General features: G+C 34.4%; 2 protein-coding genes across 5 annotated transcripts in view; one reads left to right on the forward strand and one right to left on the reverse strand.

Annotated features, from left to right (window-relative positions):
• Window positions 1–8315, forward strand: part of LOC111085783 (battenin-like) — an 18960-nt gene extending 10645 nt beyond the window's left edge. The window contains exon 4 of the transcript XR_002610577.1: window positions 8305–8315. The gene's annotated coding sequence lies outside the window, so the exon portion shown is untranslated. The remainder of the gene's footprint in view (window positions 1–8304) is intronic.
• Window positions 1–17537, reverse strand: part of LOC106459322 — a 124490-nt gene that overhangs the window by 69699 nt on the left and 37254 nt on the right. For all 4 annotated transcript variants that reach the window (XM_022385987.1, XM_022385972.1, XM_022385966.1 and 1 more), the window contains exon 3: window positions 11301–11495. In XM_022385987.1, the coding sequence (XP_022241695.1) occupies window positions 11301–11495 (195 nt within the window). The remainder of the gene's footprint in view (window positions 1–11300; window positions 11496–17537) is intronic.

Consider the following 17537-nt stretch of genomic DNA (forward strand, 5'->3'; position numbering starts at 1 on the left):
CGCTTACTAATTAAAAAGTTATACCATGAAAACTTTAACAAGCACAAAATGGTTATGAGGTCGGTCCCAAGGACCAAGCCCAGGTTGAAAGAGTTAAGATGTTCAAGCCATCATTTCCAAGTCTCATATCATCAATAAAATGCAGCCAATGATTAACATTTTCCTAAATTGAAAATGTATTTCCAATAATACTTGCATCCTCTCACACTTATAACTATCACTTGCCTATCAGGGTTTCTTCCTTTGCCCATCTAAGCATGGATCTGATTTTTTCTCGTTTGCTTCAGTCTTTTATACCCCACTTAACTGCTCTTCATGATATTTGTCTCATGACACTCTCTACCCATGTCAATGTGCCCTTTATACTGGTACTGTATATAAGCACCTCCTTCAGATAACGTTATAACCTTTTCAAGACTGACTCCATCCCTGTCATTAACAGTGGCTCTTAGTGGGGAGGAAGAGTGGGAGAGTGTGAAGGATGAGAGGTAAGTATTATTGGAAATACATTTTCAATTTAGGAAAATGTTAACTTCCAATACATACATACCTCCGCTACCACTTACAGCTAAAATCCCACAATGAGAAGGTGGAGGGGCCTGTGAGGGTGTTATTCATACAGAAAGCATCTGCATAGGTGATGGGTGTGTCAATAGAAGATTGGCACCCTATTGGGGGAACCGCACTACATCCAGAACAGGAATGCTTGTCACCCTGAAATTAATCCTGTATCATGGGTGGAATTGTATATGAGTGATCATCACTATAGGCCAGCCTCAACCAGATAGCCTAGGTTTCACTAATCAGTGTTGGAATTAAGGGGTCTTGGTCCCTATATCCCACATCAGTGGCTAGGACAACTGGACTGCAACATTATATATATATACTTATGAGTGGATCCTAACCTGTAGCTTTAGAGTGATGTATTCCAAGCCATCAGAATCATGATAAGAAAGCAAGCAATACTGAAGTGGGCAAACCTTCTCCTCAACCTGAAGAAGTCCGAAAGACAACACCCGAGGCTTGGAATGATAGCATTGTGTATGCCCTACTCAACCAAAGGAAACAGAACTCATCTGGTCTGGAATTATGAACACTCATCCTCACTCCCAACTGTGTGGGCAAAGTACATTCTAATTGCCACCAGAATTATGGGGAGGATGAGGAACAACTGTGCCCAACCAAGGACCCAAGATGAGACCACTCCACGTTCAGAATTATGAGAAGATAGTGGACCCTCTTCCATGAAAAATGTACTGAATATATATTGATCTAACAGAAGGGCCATGCACACCATAGTGGAGCATCAAATCTGAACCTGTATTACAAGTAGGCTCGTGCCACTCCTATCAACATCTGGGACCCAGATAGGAGAGCCCCCAACTTCACCCTCTTCTTCAAGAGGAGAGGAATTCACTTTAACACTCTGGAGGAAAAGCCTCTGTCCACCACTCCAGGTGTGCAAAGGACTCCCTAGCTCTACTAGTAGAATCTGGGGGATAATGTGTGTTAGGGAGACCTAAGGAACAGTGCTCTGGATACATTACAAGTTCTCAAAATTTTTAAAATCAAACCAACCCTGATTGCCGAGGATGGGCAGGATCCCCTTACGCTTTACTTGTGATAGTCCAGCATAGTACAGTAATACCACCCAGTCAGCTCCTAGGTGGTCTTATGGAACACCTCATTTCTATAGTCTATTGCAACCTGTATAAAGTATACTGAATTATTGGTTGCTAGTGCAGAATTGGTTTGATAAAAGCACACCTGCCTGGGCAACACTCGTCACAGAGTGGAATCCTGTGAAAACAAGGTAAGGGACCCTGAGAGGTAGCACTGATAAGACTCACTCCTCTGTATAATCTAGCTGAAATGTTTAAGACAGCTACAGGGGGTAGGTAAAAATCCTCAGATAGAGAGACTGCCAGATCAGGCAAATAATGTGATATAAAAGTATTGGGGGAAGTCCACATACCAGTCCACACAGTGACCTCCAGCGGGAAATTTGACTAAGCAGCAAAGAGCATAGAAATGTGACAAATCTGATTAGATGTGACTTGCTGAAGAATCCTCTCCTTCCAACAGAACCAAGAGGAAAAATCATTGTCTAGTATCTCTAAAGGCATTAGAACAGGCAATAAAACCTTCAAGACCATCACTGAACATGACTATGATCGAAATCTGATTGGACAAAAATGTGAGAAATAGTGATCAGATGAATAGGTGAAAAGGACTTTAACCCTTTTCCTGTCTGACAATGTCTTGGGTAAGAAGAACTGGTCTGAGGATGTTGAGAGAATGAAAAAGCAGTCTGTGGACAAACACTGCAAATCACTCTAAACGGTGATGTCTGTAGGTCAGCAGCCACGAAAAATAAACCTTCAGGTAAAGGGGATACATGGCATATAGAAGTCAGGACAGAAATAGGTGTTGAGAAAGAGCCTGTACTATAATCTTAATATACCTGTTAGGTAACTGGAATAGTCATTTGGGACAAAGGACCCAAATCTAATTGACAAGTCTGTAGAGTACTGGGAACTAAAAAATTATGTAGTTGCGATAATGGAACAGTAGTCATTAAGGTGGCCTTACACAAGACAACTGTGGAAGATGCAGAAACCTCTGCAAAAGAACCAGGTCAATAAACAAGTTATGGTTGGCACTTCTGCCCAAAATTGGTTCAAACTCCTCTGAATACACTATTGCTGATATGCGTGTCATTTCCATTGACAAATGTTCTTCTCAGTGTATGCAAAAATTGAGACAGATAAATGGCAACCTTAAACATTAAACTCAGATGCTGTGCGACACTGCATAATCTCTATGCTTGAAACTTGAGCTTCTGGATAGCTAGGTGTACGAAGAGAGATCATGGTTACCTCCCCAGAGACAACTGAAAAAGTGGAAGAGGTGAACACTCGGGGATGTACTGCAGAAGCAAAACAATGGTGAAATAGCCAATCTGGTGTAATCAATAGAACTAAACAATGGGTTGGAACAAATCATATTTAGGATTCTGCATAACACATGAAGGGAATAAAAGGCTTGGAGTTGTAATTCCATCCTGTCCTGACAGATTGCATCCATTGCCAAAGTCCTAACATGAGGTACTGGAGACCAAATTGGTAGTAGTTAGGTGACCTAATGAGAGTGAAGCCAAAAAATTTTCACCTAATAAGCCCAGATCAGGAGGCATTCATTGCCTGTTGAAGAGCAAGAAGGACTAAAACATTGTGTATGGAAGTCTCTTTCTCTGTGCATAGATCCTGGAATCCCTGACTGTTGTATATGCACCCCATCTATGAAGCAAGGCATTTGTGAAAAGATGGAACTCTAGACAAGGTGGTAGTAAAGGAACCTATATCATAGTAGTTGCGATAATCAAATGGTAGTCGATAAAGCTGTCTTAAGTAGGGGATTGTGGAAGATGCAAAAACCTCCGCCAAAGAACCAGGTCAAAAAACGAGTTATGGTTGGCACTGAATGAAATGGGTTCAATCTCCTCTCAATACACTGTTGCTGATATGCTTGTCATTTCTGTTGATAAATGTTCATTTTGGACTATGCAAAAACTGAGACAAATACATGGCAACCTTTGAAATTAAACCCTGATGCTGTGCAAAAGACTGCATAACCTCTATGTCTGAAGCTTGAGCTTCTGGATAGCTGGGTGTACCATATCAGATCATGGCTGTCTTCACGGAGATAGCCTAAGAAGAAGTAGAAGAGTTGGACACACTGGAAGGTACTGCAGAATCAGAAACCAAGGTTTAGCAGCCAATCTGATGCTATAAACAATTCTTGACAATGGGGTGAAACAAATCATATTTAGTACCCTGGGTAAGATATGAAGCAGAGTAAAGGCTTAGTAATTCCATCCTGTCCTGAAGAAGAGATACTGGAGACCAAATTGTTTGAAGTTGGGTGAACTAATAAGAGACTAATCCACCAATCTGAGTTGCAAAATGAGAGCCAATCCAACAGAACCTTATGATGCACTATCTATTCTGAATAGCAAGAAGGATTTAAACATTGTGAAGGGAATCTTCTTCACCTGTGCATAGAAACTAAAATTCCTGACTGCTAGTATATGCACCCCATCCCTGAAGCAAAACATAAATGAAGAGATGGATGAGGTGGTGGTAAGGGAACCCATATCATAGTAGTGTCTCGACTCAACAACCCTTCAAGATCTGAGAATGAAAACTGGGGAACCAGTGAATCAATGTTTATGATCTCTTGGTTGAAGAAAGACCATTTGAAGGATATCTTGAGTCCTCATTCCAAGGTACAAAAGATTCAAGTGATGCCCACATTCCCAGAAGAGAAAAAAATTATCTGTGCAGTGGGAGAAGGAGAGGTAAGAGTGTGGTATCCTATTCCATAGCTTTGAGCCAGATGGGAGTAAGCTGAGCCCGATTGAGAAATGAGATGAAAAATAAAAATATCCAGATCGATGACATATTGAATTGGAGCAAGATTTGAGCAGCGAAAAGGAAGCCTGCCTTAGTTGTTTCTGAAAGTAGAAATAGGATGTGATAATCTGACAATTGACGAAATGGCGTGTGTACAGTATGATGGAATGGAGGTGACAAGTAAAAACTTGTATGATACAGCAGAACCCATGTGAAGCCAACATGAGTTTGAACGTAAAAACCTAGAACTGCAGCACCTGACTCCTATACACAACAAATGTTGATAGTGGTGGGACTCCACCACTATGACACAGTGGAGATAGGAGCCAACTACAGCAAACTTGGACATCTACATTTCCAGTAAAAAAAAAAGCCAACTCAGATTGAGGAATGAGTAACTTGTGAACTTTAAAGAATCTAGGCATCTAGGAGAATCTAGATAAAAATAATCGATGACTGAACACCAATCTCCTGTCTCCATAGGCCCAACAACTGACAGGAATAAAACCTCAGAAGAATTAGCATCATTTAAAGACCATTTTCATTATTGTTGATTGGAACAGCATTTTGTGAGGTAAATTTGTCTTGTTAGAGCAAAGCAACATTGGGTCATCCATCACGTCCACCATAGGGAATCGAAACCCAGCGCTGTAAGCTTGTAAACTCACCACTGTCTTACAGGGGGAGTGAAAAGCCAACAAACTAAAAGAAGGTACACTAAAAATCAAAGCGAAATTCTCTGTAGAATGTAAACAATTGCCCTCAATTGCAGACTCAGAACCCAGTGGAGGACCACCACAGATTCGTAACTATGTCTCCATCTCACTACAAATAAGGCCACTGGGAGTCTCAACCAAGAGTGAGATCCCCCCTCCCCCCGATTGTTGTGCGACGCTAGATATCAGAGGTGGGATAGGAGGAGAGACCTGGCTCGCTTCTCGATAACATTATCTGAAGGAGGTGTATATATATACAGTACCAGGACAGAGGGCACATCAACGTAGGTGGAGAGGGTCGTGATATAAATATCGCCAAGGGAAACTGAGTGGGATATAAAAGACTGTAGCAAGCGAGAAAAAAAAAATCAGACTAATGCTTAGATCGACAAAGGAAGAAACCCTGGCAGTAGAGTAATAGCTGTAAGTGGAAGAAGAGGTTAGTATGTTTTGGAATACAAACTTATATAATATTAAAATTTGATTTAGTACACATGTTTTTATGTCAAGTTTACTCGTATACATTGATGGTAAAGTACATTAATTAAATTTTGAACGTAACTCTGTAAAAGGTTGTGACATTTGCACTTTGACTTACTCATAGAAATAGGGTTAAAAATGATCCTTCGCACAAACCCTATTGTAAAAGTTTTAGTATTGATAGAAAGCGCATGAATGAAAACAGCCTTTTTTACTATGACTGATAATGAAGTCATAAAATTTTCAAACTACTTGCAAAACCTACTTCATTTTTTAATGGGTTTTAAATAATTTCATTCTATTTGATGTAGGTGAGTAGGCTCCTCAGTTGTTATTCAAAAAAGCAAGATATTCAACTATTTAGTTTTTCCAATTAATTTATTTTTTTCAGCTGCTAAACTACATAATAGGCTACCTGTGCTCTGCCCAAGTTGAGTGTCAATAAGTAATTTAAAATGACACTTGTGTAAAACATATAGATATACAATTTAAAGGAATACAATGTTAAAATCACTACATTGTTTTAATAACTATTTATTGTGTAATGATTTTAACATTGTATTCCATTTAATTGTGTGTGTGTTTGTGTGTATATATACGAGGTCACGTGTTGACCGACCCCATGTTGACAGAGATAAAACAATAATGAATTAAAGATTGCGTTATCGGTCCATGTTCTCAACTTACTGTCATAGTGGATAATGTCTGTGGCAATAGCACCCAAATGCATTGGGGATATCCCCATCTATCAGACAAAATTCAAACTAAATTACCCTTTCTTTCTTTCTAGAATGACTTCAAATTGTAAAAATGAAACTACATCAGTTTATCCTAAGTAGCTTTAAGCTTGTAACAGAATACATCTATTTATAATTAACTTTTATTGTTTTATTGCACTTTGATTGCTCTTTGAACCATGTCTAACTATTATCTGTACCATAAGTTGTAAATCATTTGGAGCATGTGCAGCTCACGTTACGCTGTCAAAATACATTAGTTACATGCTGCTTGCATTCGTGCCTCTTGAAACATTTTTACTATAATATAATTATTATTTATTTTACCTAATCTAATCTTAACTAACATGAAAAGATCCTCTTTTTACACTTTAGTTACTTTTATAATAAAAGATAAAGAATAAACATTAAAAACAATAAATAAATTATGCAATCTTCTTTTTTCTTGTTGTTCATTGTCGATAAAATGTGAGCCTACATATTTTATACTAATTGTAATACTGCATTAAAAAAGTTTTACTTAATTGAATAATTCACCAAAGAACGTAGACTAATAACATGCAAAAAGCAGGCAATTTTCCCTATCCCACAAAATTTTTCTGGCTATAATAATTATAGCTTGTTTAAGCAGTGATGACAGAGTAATTTATGTTTAATTTTATACTTTTCAAGGGGTGGTGGATAAAATAAAGAAGATAAGATGCCTAGAGAAAATGTCACGAGTGTCACACAAGGGGAAATTCAGGATGTTTTATAATATTGCCTTGTAGAATTAGGAACTTAAAACTTATATACTATTAAAATATGGATTATTAGGTATGAAATTATGGTATACTAACTAGTGTAACAAACAAAAAATAGTTTAATAAGATTTTGAATGTAAGACACTAAAACTTTCTGTCATGCATAGTAAAGGATACCTGGGGTTAAAGGGTTATAGTGCTGATTCAATTGCCTATAAACAATTATTGTAATCAATAGTTTGTAAGCTATTTATCTGTTTACTTAATGGAAAATTATGTTGAGGTGTTGATTTTATCACCCTTTTCACTTGTTTCCTATTTTAGGAATATTCTGTTATCCTAGTTAGCTATTAACCAGTTAATTCAAATATGCTACATATTAAAAATTTATTTGCAAAGGTTCCCCTTTTTAAACTGTACACCAGGCATGGATTTTCAACATGTATGACAAAATGTACCACTATGTACAGTAGATAATGTAATTTATTTATTAACCTATGATATATGCAGCCTTAAATATGTACGACAAACAACTAATCCTTTACATCTAAGGATTAACCTACATAGATTGCAAAGTAATAAGGGTTTTCTCAGTTGATTGAAATAAATCATTTTAATAAACATTCATTTAATAATATAAAAATTACTATATGTGAAAAAATCTACAATACTGATTTACCCTTATGGATTAAATCAGGACTTTCAAAATGAAACTGCTGAAGTTATAAGTGAAGATTCCTGTATCAGAAATGTATTTTAAATAAACATTTGCAGCAATAAACAAAATGAAAATAAGGGTAAAGGTAAAAATAGAAAAAAATGGATTGATTTCGAAAGTTTTTGTAAAAATTTGGATTCTCTTCTTGACAGAACTGTTAAACTGGTTAAACAAGTATTTGAATTAACAAATGCAAAACTCAAATATTTATCAAAGTATCTGCTGAACTCTGATTTAAAAAATATCCATGTTAAAGACTTAATTATAGATCTAATTAAATTTAGGTTAAAATGGAATTGTATACCTATAGTCCTTTCAGTAAAGTAAAAATTTTATATAGTAATTAATTTGTAACATAAAGTTTATGATGATTTATATTTACCTTACCTGATCCATAAAAGTATTCAAGAAGACATTTTTCCTATAAAACTGTTTTAACCTAAACATAATAAACCTATAGGACCTATTCTCTTTAACTATAAAAATTCATTGAAGAACTTAATCATATAGAAGTTGACAATTTACCTTGTAACTGTAATAATAGTGTTTGTAAATATACCTCTCATAATTATATAGTTACAGGAAACTCAGAAGTTGTCAAAGATAAAGAATAACGATCAATATTAAAGAAAGATACTAAACAAAGAATTATAAAATGCACAAAAAATGTGAAATCTGAAAAGACCTAGAGAAAAATATTGATAATTATATTCTTAAAATAAGCAAACAATCCTGCCACATTTTGAATGGAAATTATATTTTATTAATTCTATAAAGAATCGATTAAAAACCATATACTTATCTAAATATAAGTTAGATATTTCTTTAAATGTCTTTAAAAACAAAACAAAAACAATTTGTTATTACCATGATTGATAAAGCTGGTTGTAATTTTGGTTTTGTGTGGAAAAAAATTATAAGAACAAATTTTACTTTATGAAATTAATAATACAAGTACTTTTACTAACTTACTCATTTATAGAAGGCCATTAAAAAATGAATATCCATACAAATTATTCTTGTAAGAATTTACCATTTTTATAAGCAATTCCAAAACTGAATAAAAAACCCATGAAGTTCAGATTTATTTCTAATTCTTTAAATGCAGTTATTAAGTCTGTCTTCATAATACTTAAAAATATTCTAGATGTCTTGTTTGGAAATATAAAAACACAGTCTTTAAATTACAAGAATAATTATTTTTGTATTATTAGAAATATTATTTCAGTTTTAGAATGTTTAAATAATTTAAATTCTTCAAAAACTGCCTGTTCTACTTTTATATACAACTTTACTACATTGTATACTAAAATAGACCTAAAAGATTTGGTCAGAGTTTCCAATGATTTGTTTGATAATTTTATAAATAATGAAATAACTATATCCAAATTTAAATGTACTAGAATTCAGTGTAAAAATATACTCCATTTCTGTACTTCTAACAATTACATTATTTTAAACAAATAAGTATATAAGCAAACAGTGGGTATTCCAATGGAAACTAACTTCTCTTCAAATATGGCAAACCTGTATATGTTCTTTTATGAAAACTCATTTATGAAGCAGACTTTAAATCCTAACTTATACATTTACACTTTCTGTTACATAGATGATTTAATATCTATAAACAATATGAATTTTACACAAAACTTAATATATCCAACAGAACTTGCAACAGAAAAAGGTAATAATAATAATGAGGTCCATGATAATTATTTAGATTTTGACATTACTTTTACAGAAGGCACAGTGCAGTTGACTATTTTTGATAAAAGAAGATAATTTAATTTTCCCATCCTTGGTCTACACACACCAAACAGTATTACTCAGTGTATCATGCTAAAAGGTATTATTATTATATCTCAACTAAAAAAGTTTTTAATAGTCTGAAATAACTTTATGGATAATGTTCTGTTATTAAAAAATAAACTGAAAGATAACAGCTATAAAGATGGGCAATTAAAGAAATACCTTACTCTATTTTTAAAAAAATACAAAAATATTTTAGAAACTAAATTATCGATTAAGGAAAATGCATTATAAAAATAAATAAAATAAAGAGGGCATTAATTACTTTGATTTATAAGTAGCTAGGAGTAATTTTTAAAAATACATTTTATTCAGTATACTGGGACGAAAAGACTAACTTCGAGTAGCTGGTCTAGTATCAGCATTCCCATGTTATACTTGAATAAATCTTCAAGAGAAAGGGAGGAGGTTGGGAGTAAAAACTATATAACAACTTTTAAGGTAGGGTTTATAGTTCTATTTAATATCTTTTTGTAAGGGTGGAGGTTGGGAGTTTAATTAGTAGAAATATCAGGGTGGTTTCATTTCTACTACAAGAAATTTAAAGGTAACTGCCTTCCTACAACTGGCTATAGACAGTGAAAGGCAGTAGAAGCTAAGACTTTGTGGGTGTAAGCACTCAGCTTTGTACCCTTATTTGAATTATTTGATTTTCCATGATGGCTGACTAGATTAACGTCGACATTTGGATTTTGTCTGATAGATGGGATGTCCCAAATGCATTTGGGTGCTACTGCCACAGACATTATCTGCTCTGACAAGAAGTTGACAACCTAGACCAATAACAGTAATGACATATTTAATTCATTATTGTTTTATAGTGCTGATTCAATCTCCTATTAATAATTAATGGAATGAATAGTTTGTAAGCATCTTAAATGTTTTACTTCATGTGTTATAGTGCAACATTATAGAAAAGATAATTACACAAAAGTTTTAAAAAATAATAGAAATTAACAACATATGTACTGAAGCTAAAATTAATTTAATAGTTCTACATACATCAACCCATTTTACACCGAAATGTGTAAATAGTTATAATGAATGATGTGTGTTCATAAATGATAATTACTGTATTATGTATCAAAAATGTAATTAAACTCATGTATCCATTACTGATTATGTAGATTCAATATTAGAGAATAACTATTTCACCATGCTCAATGACATGCCCACATATACAGTCTATTTCACAATCAATGAATTTTACAAATAAAATGATCCAACAGTATGAGACCAGAGTTGTTATTTTTTGCAGTTACAATAACCATATAACTACTCCAACCACTGGATAAACCAGAGGACAACAGAACAAGCTTTGAGACTGACTTACCACTTTTTTTTTTGTTTTTTTTTTGTTTTCAGAAATGGATTCTTAATAATAAATTCAATAAGTCAGATGATTATTGTTACAGCAACATTTCTTCATAATTTTATGCACTACATGCATGCTGGTTATTCTGTTTGTAGTTAAGTAGTGGTTAAAAAAAATCAACCAATCACTATGCGATTTAGATGTTAACTTGACTTTCTGAAAACAGTAGAAAGGTTTCAGTGACAAAAATAAATCAAAACTACACCTTTAACATTGAAGAACTAGCAAAATTACACTTGTTTCAAACTGCAAGTATTAAAAACATTTGTTGCAAGAATATAAATAACGAGTGGGACAAAACTATTACCTTTAGCTCCAACAGCTTCTGATGCTGAGTAGCCCAGCTTAACAAGAGCCATCTGAACAACTTCAGTAAATAATGTACTGATGGGGATAATGGCATAACTGTCTAGTTCTACTGACAGCTGGGTTGAATCACCGGATGTGCTACTGTACTGAGCAGGAGCCTGCTCCACCACACAGTGTACTGGAAGAGCCTTTCCTGGAAAATAAACACATTCTAATCACTGCAGGAAAACAGCAAAATACTTGTATATTTTCAAAAACAGTGTACATAAAACCACAACAGTATAAATCAATTATCTTCTAAAGGCTCAGCTTTAATTGGCAACATGCACATGAATCAAACAAGGCACATTTTATTTTATACTGATATCCAACCCCACTTCCAAGATAAAATTTTTCCCATTTTAATCTCTTAAATGTCTAGGTGCATCAATTTTCTGTACCTATTTTATGGGTTATTTTATTGGATTGCAAAACAAGACTGCTTGATAAAATAGCTTGAAAATTGAGAAGAACTTTGTAGAGATTATGAAGCTTCTGCAAAATATCTTATTTTTATATGTGACATTCATTGTGATACATTTTTTAAGAAGTCATTAAAAATGCTTATCTTTGTTATAGATTTCAACAAATGATTTTTACGTCCTTCTAGATTCTTATAAAGCTTTTCAATAGTTTTGTTGTATAAAACTGAACATTTTTTCTTTGTTTTGATTCAAAAAACACCACATCCAGTAAAATAAATATTTTAACTTAATAAAAAGTATCAATACTATTAGCAAGCTGAATGTTTTCTAATCAAGGGTTTCAATTAATATATATAATATGTTTTAATCCATTTTATATTAATTCATATAAATTTTTTTACATTTCTATGACTATTTGCCATTCAAACAGTTCTTAAGCCAAAAATGCCTACTGTATATACATTTTAACAAACAGCAGTCTTTTCAGCAAAATGAAGCTTAATATGGTCAAGTGAAAAGTTACCAAACTTTGCCTACTTCATATTATTCCAAGATTGTAACTGTGATAGAAGTTGTTCACAAACATCACCAAACTAAGCTTTTATTACTTTGTTACAATCTCTATGCAAGCCTCTTCTGAACTGGAAGCCTCAATGGCTTACACAGTTGAAGAGAACAGAAAAAAAGCTTTCATTAGCTGTTATTAGCTCTAACCTATAACTTCTCAAAGCTTATATACAGACAATTACATCTCACAATGGTAACGAAGATTGAGAAACAGACATTAGCTACAACTAGTAAAACACACTTATATTAAACTAACAAGTCCCAAACTGGCTCTCTTTTGTTCAAAACTCTAGGGAATTTATTTCTAGGGAATCATGAGTGCTATATTATGCTCATTAAATATCCAGGAAATTCACAAATTCCATTTTTTTCATTCTGTGTGTGTGCTGAAATAAACCTAAAATCAAAATTTCTAATTTTTAAGATGTTCTGTAATAAATTATAGCAAATAAAACAGATATCTAGAGAAAACAAAGCCTCATTAATGCATTCACAGAAGTCCTATCACCATTTTTGTGGTCTGACTATTACTTTTTTTTTACTAAAATGAATAAATGTTGTATCAAACCATATATGTAGAAAATTAATGCTATGCCCTGGACACGTTATTATAAAACCAATTCTCCTTCATAAAATTGGTTAAAACCTCAGTGTATGTGCAACTATTTTTTATTTTTTGGGTGTCAGCAAAATAAATGATATATATATACTGAAAATGTGAGTCTATGATAAGTTACTCCATTAAAAAAGAAATTCAAATAAATGAAGGCTGCAATGTCAAGTGTTTATTTTAACAATTAGGAAAACTGCCTTTAAGATACTAATATACCTATATACTTGTATATGCTGCCTTTAGTTTCTTCCTATTTCTGCACTTCATATAAATTGATAAAGTCTACTTTTAATGATAAATTAAGCCTGTGAAAAACAAATTAACAACAAAATTTAATACAGGTATATTCATGTACATCAGCAGAGCACCATATTCATATTCTGAAAGTTCAAGTGCGCTTGTAATCAGCACTAGTTGTTTATGTCTACCATTCACTGTTCCATCATATCTCTTCTTTGTGTAAGAAATAGTTATATCTTTTAGAGTAAGATGTTTATGTAGCTTTCATTTTATTTAAAAAATGATCAGCATGTAATATCACAATCAAATAAATAACCTACATTTATATGTGTGCTTTGATGAAATAACTGCAATGAAACTGGAGAGAATCTAGTTGTGCAAATTACATAAGATATTGTGTGTTTTTAGTACTTTGAGCTAGACATGCAATTTAATGTAAGTTTTATTTTGTACATAGGACTTGTACTTGAAATGATTAAACTTTATAACTAAAATTATCTAACAAACTTAATAATGGTTTATGAATACATCTTAGAAATAAATTTCAAAATTGAAGAAAAAATGCACTATCACCTATACTTTTTATACACAGTTGAGTTCACTGATGAATTACAGCTTGTGTAAAACAGGTGAAGTTTACATTTTTGAAATTAAAATGAATTTCAAACAGACACTTACTTTGATGAGTCACTCTTGTACTGGCAACAAACATGTGACTCAAAGTTCTTAATGTCCTTAATGCAATGCAAAACACATGTTAACCTACTTGTAATTCTCCCATTTTTCACATTCCATGTGAATTATATCAAATGTATAAGGAGATCTTAACTAAACACTGCTTTCTTGCCATAATTCAGATTTCTAATTTAGAGTCATGATGGAAAACTTCGCATATCATCCAATTGTGGGGTGGTGGATGGGAATGTATTTCAGGAATAAGTACCCATCTGAAAATTAATTTTAATGATGAAATTGTAAAATTCAAATAGGGTAGACCTCTGAAATAATAAAAGCCATACTGAAGAAGAGGAGGGAGATGAGAGAGTTCATATCATACAAAAAATATAGATTACAAATCAGGAAAGTAATAACCAGAACATAGACATGGACAAGCAGAGTTGGAAAGAATTCAGAAATATCTGAAGAACAGGATTCAGATGAGAATGAGTGGAGCCTTATATAGACTATACTTAAAAACAACCAGAAGGATGTATACTCAACTACAGACACCTGTGTAATTGTTAACAGGGGTGCATTGGATTGAATAGAAATCTGGTCACCATACTTAATACAGATGTGGGCCCAAGCAGTAAATAAGAATTTAATAGAGAATAACTCACCTGCTATGAATTCCACCTGCCATGGAGAACAACCACAGGCAGCAAACACAATCCTGAAGCTAAAAAGACAGCAATATTATGTAAATGGAAGTGTAGAAATGTATTTTGATTCATCCACATAGACTTGTAAGATGCCATCTAATAGGTATCAAATATGGGAAACCAAAGACACTGCCAAGTAGCAAATTTAATGAGAAGTAACACTAGCATTTTCCTTACCTGAAGTAGTATTTTCAATAGATACTCACTATTTCACGCAGGTTAGCATCTACCAAAGAAATTTGCATGCCATTAGTCTTGAGGCAACTCCCACCTGATTTTACGAGTTGCACTACTGCATAATAACGTAATCATGTGACTAAAACTCTCCACCAATAGGAGGGCATTACACTTCCATGTGCACTAACTCGCCCTATGCAATTGCACTCATAAATCTTCATTCTTTGACAAGGCAAGTAAGAAAATGTGCACAAGAAATGGAGAGATGGGTGGGAATGTCAAGAGGTGAGTACCTATCGAAAACACATTTTCAGATAAAGAAAATGCTAACTTCTTAGACGATAGCTCACCCTCTTGACACAGATTATCTAGAACTCTTATTTTGATATGGTGTAGGGACCAGAGCAAAATTAATGTAGATGTGCACCCTTCAGAAAGTATCCTAGAGATGCCCTTTGGACGTGACACCCAATGGGAGACTGCATCTCATCTCATCCACTCATGGTACACTCTTCGATCATATAGGAAAGGGAAGAAGCAAACAAGCCAAAGTTGTATTGCAGGGATGGACAAAAATGGGACATGGACATCCAAGTATTTGCTCACAAGTCATCAGACAGCCACTATGTGTAGTGTGGTTAGGGCTCACTAAACTGTACCTTGGGTGCTCACCTCAACTCTACCATCAAACTCCACAGATCAAAACTAGCTGTGGGAGAAGGGCACTTGCAATATGTATCCATGCCCACTTCAACTCTACTGTCAAACTCTACAGGAATGACTCCAGTTATAGGAGGGCACTTTATTACATATAGTATGGATTCTTATATACCTCAACTTGACTGTCAGTCTCTTTGGGCCCAACGTGAGCTGCAGGAAAAGTGCATGTGAAAGATGTATCACATGTGTGTATGAAGTGCTCACCTCAACTCTACTGTCAGACTCTACAGGACTTAAACTAGCTGTGGAAGGAGGGCACATCTGTTATGTAGTAAGGACTACTGGTATTGAGTGTGGTAAACTGGACTCTACTGAACAGACAGTGGCTGCAGGACAAGGACACATGAGACAAAATATTTACTGGTTTTTGTATAGTGAGTGCTCACCTCTTCTCAACTGTATTATGCAGCATCAATCCATATGTAGTGCATGCATACCCTAACTTTACTGAACATGCCCTGGTTGCAGGAGGAGGGCATAGTCATTTATTGTGTGCACACCTCAATTGTATTGAACAGGCTCAGGCTGCAGGAGGAGGGTACATGTAGCATGAGTGATGTATCCGAGTTATATGTGGGGTGACCCACACTACACAAATCGTATTACCCTTGCGCTACTTCTCACCATATTAGCATTCTTTGTTTTAGCCCCAGCAGTTAGGTACCAATCAGTGAAAATTCTCCATAATCCACCAACTCAGAAGCTAGGAACCGATAAGTAGCAAGGGTCTCCCTTACTCCACTCAAAGAAGGAGGGGGAATTTGTGTTGGAGAGACCTGAAGAAGGTGCTCAGATCCTCATTGGTCCTTTAGTCCAGAAAAGTCTTTTATTGGAGACAGTGCATTGGGTGACCACTAAACCCTATTTTTAAAAGCCAGAGAACACAAACCAGAGAAGTCGGCAGAAACACCTCTCTGATAGTCCATGCAACAGGTACAGTCAGGATAAAAAAAATAGAGTGAATATAGATATATACACCATGACGAAACCTCAAATGGTCTTGCAGAACACCCTATCTCACAGTGGGCACATGCACAGCCAGGACAGATGGCATGAGCACTTCCCATTATCCTGGCTTGATGCAGATTTTGGGCAAGTATACCCTAAGAGACAACATCAGCCACCTGGTGGGATCCTCTGTAATGAAAAGAGGACTCTGAAAGAGAAACAATACATATTCTTCTCAAAGGCAGTTGGATGATTGAAGAAGGTAACCTATAGAAGCCCAAAAACCATCAAGAGATAAAACAGACAGAAGGTGTAAGAAAAGCATCTAAAAGAAAGACATCACAACAATGGTAGTCATAGGAGAGAAGTAGGAGGAAATGAGTCAGGAAAGAAATATGGTACAAAGGTCAGGGCATTAATTTTCTCAATACCTGCTCAGTCAATGTGCCTGACCACGTGACGTCTTTGTACTCATTTAAAGTGTTTATCCCTATCACTCCGTGTATCATTTACTGCGCAAGACACAAGGTTTCAGTGTTTTACATTCAAAACTTTATTAAACTATTTTTCGTTTATGTTATACCAATTAGAATAGCAAAAATCTTAGCTAATAATACATATTTTAATAGTATACAAGTTTTAAGTTCTTAATTCTACAAGGGAATATTTAAGAAATCACATTTTCTCTTAGCATGTCATCTTCCATATTTTATTAATCACCCCTCGAAAAAGTATGAAATTAAAAGGTAAAATACTCTCTATAAAATCGTTATTGCTCAAACCATAATTTTTATAGCCTTCAATTTTGTTTGGTTACAGAGCTATCGAACAGAAAATCAGACCCCTCCTGCCACACCCACCTATCACTCCCTCTCTTTCACAATTCGTTCATAGTTTTTCTCTTACGTTTCATTACACATTACCTATAACTAAAAGAAAGTCAAGGTATTCATCTATCAAATGATGTACTGTATAATGTTGTGTTACGAACAGAAGATCATCAATTTCTTTCACAGTACAAGATTTGTTCCCGTGGGAATGTTAATGACTAGCTTCAATGAATTTGTAACAATTCTTGTTGCATAGTTAGCAAGTCAGGAAAATTTTGAGAGATAAGTGAATTT

Source organism: Limulus polyphemus, unplaced genomic scaffold (assembly GCF_000517525.1).
Source record: "Limulus polyphemus unplaced genomic scaffold, Limulus_polyphemus-2.1.2 Scaffold27, whole genome shotgun sequence".
Classification (NCBI taxonomy): domain Eukaryota; kingdom Metazoa; phylum Arthropoda; class Merostomata; order Xiphosura; family Limulidae; genus Limulus; species Limulus polyphemus.